Raw genomic sequence first — 5,427 nt, 5'->3', positions numbered from 1 at the left:
TCCTGCTCTTAACAGAATACTTCCCACGACAGACACTGGATAAGCCAATTGATTTTGAAGGGCTTTTCCTTCTGCTCAGGAAAATCCTTCTGATCTAATTCTCCACTGAAGGTCCTGTGTTAAAAGAGGTTTCTGGCCAATGAAACCAGAAATCTGAGGAGAGATTTACTCATTCCTTGAATGAGTTGTCTTCTTTGTGTTTCAGAGCACAGCTATACCTCCTTCGCAGCGGCTAGTGATCATGTTGGCAATTTCAGTCCAACTGTCCATATGAGGGTTATAGACTTCAACAGAGTCGGAGGTTACCGGAGCAGCAAAATCAGGACTGGGCGCTCGGCCTCCCAAGGCATAGAGAAGTCCATTCACAGCCGCAACACAGACACCAGCCCTTGGTATCTTCATCGGAGCAACTTCAGACCACTTCTCCTAATAAGCACGTGGAAGAGTCAGCAAGTAGTTTTAGGGCAAGCACTGATTCTGGTAAAGTAACTTCTAAAGCTTAAAGACTGAAACATATACACATAACACTATGTACAGACTTCACAGGGTCAAATACAGTATGTGTACAGTAAGTATCAAGAGGATTATCAAGCCAGGAATGACAACACTTTCACCAGGGCTCCAAATCGTGTTAGTCACTAAAGAGCAGATCCCATACTGTCTGTACACAACAGCCCTCCCTTTCTTCAGACACTGCAAGATGCAGTCTATCTCTAAAATACAGAATGGTACAGTTTGAGGTGGGAAATGAGGAAAACTAGATTTGATTCCAAAAGCAAAACAGACTGGCACACTGGATTATGTTCTGGTTTTAACAGTAGCTACTCTTCCAAAAAGCATCATAGAAACATGAGCAGTAACAGTCAGGAATAATCTCTTCTCTTATTCTAGTCATGATGGAACACCACTACATTTTGATGCAGAAGAAAGATCCTCAGCTTCTGCAACAAAAGGCAACTCTTACCTTTTCAGTAAGCTTTTTCTCTCTGTTCACATTATTAACCTTTCTATTGCAAAAGGGGAATCTATCATCTCATCTTAACCCTAACAAGTATTTACCAAACTACAGTGTTATCTGTGCATGGTTAAACCACGACAACTATTTAGGACAGACTCTGTGGTCACTGAAAATTTGTTTTACTCTAGATTACCAGGCAGTAGTGAAAAGGAAATGGAATTTCCACCTTTTTAAAGAAAGGAAGCAGGCTACCTCTATAGCACCTTACACAAAGCTGATGCAATCTGCATTTATGAAAGGAAGGGACTCTACCATACCTCTTCAAATGAGTATCTTTCCACACTAGCAAGTGCCTCCTGAGATTCATTCCAGCCTCCCACAGCATAGATACAATCATTGAGAACAGCTACACCAAGATATGCTCTTCGTGTGCTCATTGGAGGGAGCTCAGACCAGCGTTTAGATATTGGGTCGTAGACGTCAACAGAACGTAGCTCTGCCTCTTCACTGCTGATGCCACCAATGACATAAATCAAACCTGTAGGAACAGAGTTTCTCCTCTGTTAGGCTTCATAATACAGAGAAAGACAGAAAATGACTGTCACAATACAAGTTTCAGCCTGACATTAAGCTGGCTTGCGAATGACAGATAAAATCCTCCATTTGTTCACCAGCAACATACATAAAGCTTTTGAATGAGTAACTTGAGGCTTGAGCACTAGAAGCTCTGATGAAAGCAGTAATTAATCAAGTGCAGGGGAGGGAATTCAGAAGGCTGCAACTGCTGACCAGGCCTGGATCAAATACTTAATAAGCACATTTAGAGATCAAGTCTTTAGACGTGTCTGTCCTACAATAACCTGTCGCAACTCTTCAGATTGTCACAAAGAAACACAAACAAATTCAAATATGGAAGATAAGTAAAAGCAGTATCAGGAAGGACAATCAACTGTTAAAAGACTAGCTGGATAACCATACTGGCAGGCATGTAAAAACTGTTTTCATGAGATAAGAGGCAGAAGACAAGAGAGAACTTCATAGTCTTTGAGTTCTGCAGGATTGAAAACATGGTACTAGAAGAACAAATAAGTGAGGCACGAGCATGTGTGACTGACAGCTCAGTATAAGATAAAGGCAAGAATTATAACTGAAACATAAAGCTTCAAAATCCAATGGCTCTTGGAGCTGTTTATGGATACAAACTTAACAGTATTCACCTTGCATTTCACAGCACCCAAAGCAGTAACGGGGCATAGCCATATTCCCCACCACATCCCAACTGTTTTGTTCAGGATCAAATCTTTCAATTGTGTCACCAATCTCTGCTCCGACCCAACCTCCTGCAAGTAACAACAAACACAGGAAAGAATTTAATGGCATAAAGCTGTGTGTTAGCTGCATTTTATACATACAGTGCACTGCTCCAGGACAAGTTCTGAAACCAGCATGCAGTCAGACTGCAATAGAGATAAGTATATATAATACATATGCTCTGCTAAGTATACAACTATATATACTATACTGTACTAGATAAAACATATTATATATGCTATAAATATATATACACTATTATATATAATACATAAAGATTTGGTATACTAATGCTTATGGACACAGATGGTTTTCAAAACTTAAGTTTGCAGATTTGCATCACCAAGATGTAATTTTTAAGATCAAATCAATTTGCACTTTCCATGAATTAACATCTGACTTCACCTAGGAAAAAAACAGAATTTACCCAAAGCATAGATAGCACCATAGCATGCGCACACTCCCAGTCCACAACGGGGATGGTTCATGGAAGCCACAGTGGTCCACTGCTTAGTAACAGGATCATAACATTCAGTACAGTCAAACATCATCGAGTTGTCCTCACCTGCATAATAACAGCAAGAACAGAGACAGGGGAAACACAGTGTTTTGCACTACAGATATGGAAGCATTCAACTCCTTCTAGGACAGGCAACATTTGAATATAAGATGTATCTGTTAGGTAGCCAAACAGCTAACATAGCACAAACTGCATTTATACCCAGAACTGAATCATCACTAGGAACTGCTTTCATCAACAGTTCCCTGAAACGTTCCTGAAAACATCAGAGGGCTGAACAATCACAGTGCTGCACACTTTTTTCTCTGCAGCACAACTGACAGGGTTTTCAAGGCCAAATAATGTGTTCTGCCGTGACAAAAACAGTATACATATGCATTCTTTCATGATGGGCTGGTAGAGCTACTCATCACATCCTTCTGTGAACACACCTAACGAGCCTTTCCAGGCAGGCAGACCAGAAGTGGTCTGTCCTGTGCTACTGCCTGTTATGCTGTGAGCTTCTGCTAGACTACAAGTGAGAAAAGAAATTCTACCCGTGGTGGTACACAAAGTCCCCAGAACAGCCAACACCTCTTAGTATATCTGCATATGTCCACATGCTAACCTGTGAGTTGCTACACCCTGAGGGGAGACAGCTTAGTATAAAAACTGGCCAACACAGGAGCCCAAACAGGCATTCACAGAGCAGCGATGGTAGAGAACCAAGAAACCCCAATGCAATTGCTCTTGTACCTAAAAGTTGTATTATCCACTGTTGGGTTCCTCAGAACCACTTGCAAGAAGAATAAATCTAAAAATCTCCATGCATGAGTTCTCTAGTGTTCATGAAACAAATAAAACATACTTCAGCTGTTACCTCCAATGGCATAGACCATTCCTCCCACCACAGCCACTCCCAGCCCACTCCGGGCCTGGTGGAGAGAGGACACTGTGGTCCAGTAGTGGCTGAAGGTGTCAAACCGCTCCACACAGCTGAGGGCTCTGCTGTCACTCCAGCGTCCTCCTTGCAGTCGGGTGTACCCACCTGGAAAATAAGTGGGAAGACCACGGCCAAGTCAGAGCTTCCTGCTCATCCCCATGCTCCTAAACCACTAAAAAAATTATGGTAACAGCCATTTAGCCACTTTTAGTAGGAACTGGATTTTTCCAATATCTTGGTTTCTCCAGCACATAAAGGCAATGTAAGAGTGGTTGCCTTGAGGGTCATGTGCAAAGCTAACACCACAACACTACAATCCATGTTTTCAGTAAAACACAGGGACCAGCCAAAAGCCTTTGCCGTCAGTCAGTGCTACTTCCCACAGGGTGAAACAAACATATTCCCTTCCAATGTAAAGCTGCAGCATTGCTGAAAACTTGCAATCTCAAGTATCCCATCACATGAGCCAAAGTATCCTGGACAGAGAAAACTCCAGCTGAAACAAGAACAGAGTGCAGTGAATTTGCACACACCATCCCAGCAGTGAGCCCTGGGTGAATCCTCTGCTGATTTGCAGCTTTCCACCCCAGGCAAACTATTTTTGAGCAGTGAATCTGGGCTTTGAATGCCATGTCATAATGACAAGAAACATGAATGCTGGACTTCAGTGCAATTCTAAGCAGAAAGCAGCTCACACGGCAAGTCAGCCAGATGAAACATTTTGCCATTGTTATACATTTTGATTTAAAAAACATTCCAGTGTCTCCTTCAGTACTGTAACAGGAGATACTACTTCATCATTTGTTTTACAAGGTTCAAACAGCCACATTCTAACCTACTGCATAGAGGTACTTCCTGGCTTTCCTCCGGGGACGACTTTTTGAAGCCTGCAAGAAACTCCGGACCCTGTTCTCCTTGGGGGATTTTGAGACTTCACAATATTCCTTCAACAGAGTTTGCAGGGCCACCCGGAGACTGAAATCTGGAATACCTTGGGGAAACAAGCAGAATTAAAAATCAGGCACAGGGAAAAGTTAAAGACAGTTGTACAAAAATTACTGTCTTCTCCTAAAACAGCAGAAAAATCAAGGCTGCTTACTTTTATAAGGCTTTTTCAAAACCATGTTTTAAAGTAAGCTGTGCTTATTTGTTACAGAATACAACTTGTTTGCTACAAATATTTTCATCCATCATGCTATTAATCTAAAAAAATAAGCCCAGTAACTCTGAACAACACACAGTTTGCTCAATACAAGCATCTGGTATTCTTTCTTTCCTTCTTTCACTTACTTTCTATGTATTTTAGCAGCCTTTCTGCCGAGAGCAGAGGGAACCGAACAGGCTCCAGCACTTCTACGACGTATTTCTTCCTTTTCCCCACGTCCTTCAGGATCCATTGCATCGCCGCCATGAAAACCTGGTACTCGTCCTCGATGCTCAGGTCCTCGCTCCGCAGGATCTTCACGAGCTGCTCCTTGGTGAGCGCCAGGAACTCCTCCCCGCCCTGCACCTCCAGGAAGTGCACGTGGATGTAGCTCTCGGTGAACTCCATCAGGTCGTGACAGGCGATCTGCTCGGAGAACTGGAAGAGGCCGATGCAGTTCAGCGGGTCGATCTGCCCCTTGAGGAACTCGCAGCAGAGCTCCACCACCTCGGTGAGCTGCAGCATGTCGGCGGCGACGATGAGCTCCTGGACGTTGTGCTCCCCGATGCTCA

The 5,427-nt window shown here is 43.0% G+C and overlaps 1 protein-coding gene across 1 annotated transcript; it reads right to left on the bottom strand.

Annotated features, from left to right (window-relative positions):
- Window positions 1-63: 63 nt before the first annotated feature.
- IPP (intracisternal A particle-promoted polypeptide) lies at window positions 64-5,422 on the bottom strand (the record flags this gene model as incomplete). The annotated part of the gene is made up of 7 exons (XM_009081392.1): window positions 64-426; window positions 1,276-1,496; window positions 2,176-2,298; window positions 2,697-2,834; window positions 3,649-3,816; window positions 4,547-4,702; window positions 5,002-5,422. Coding segments are annotated over 7 exons (1,452 nt in total), but the record flags the coding sequence as incomplete, so codon positions are not given.
- Between the last annotated feature and the right edge of the window lie 5 nt (window positions 5,423-5,427).

This window comes from Acanthisitta chloris, unplaced genomic scaffold (genome assembly GCF_000695815.1).
Source record: "Acanthisitta chloris isolate BGI_N310 unplaced genomic scaffold, ASM69581v1 scaffold43418, whole genome shotgun sequence".
Taxonomy (NCBI): domain Eukaryota; kingdom Metazoa; phylum Chordata; class Aves; order Passeriformes; family Acanthisittidae; genus Acanthisitta; species Acanthisitta chloris.
The sequence above is the reverse complement of the archived record's forward strand: the minus strand, read 5'-3'. Positions and strand labels throughout refer to the sequence as shown.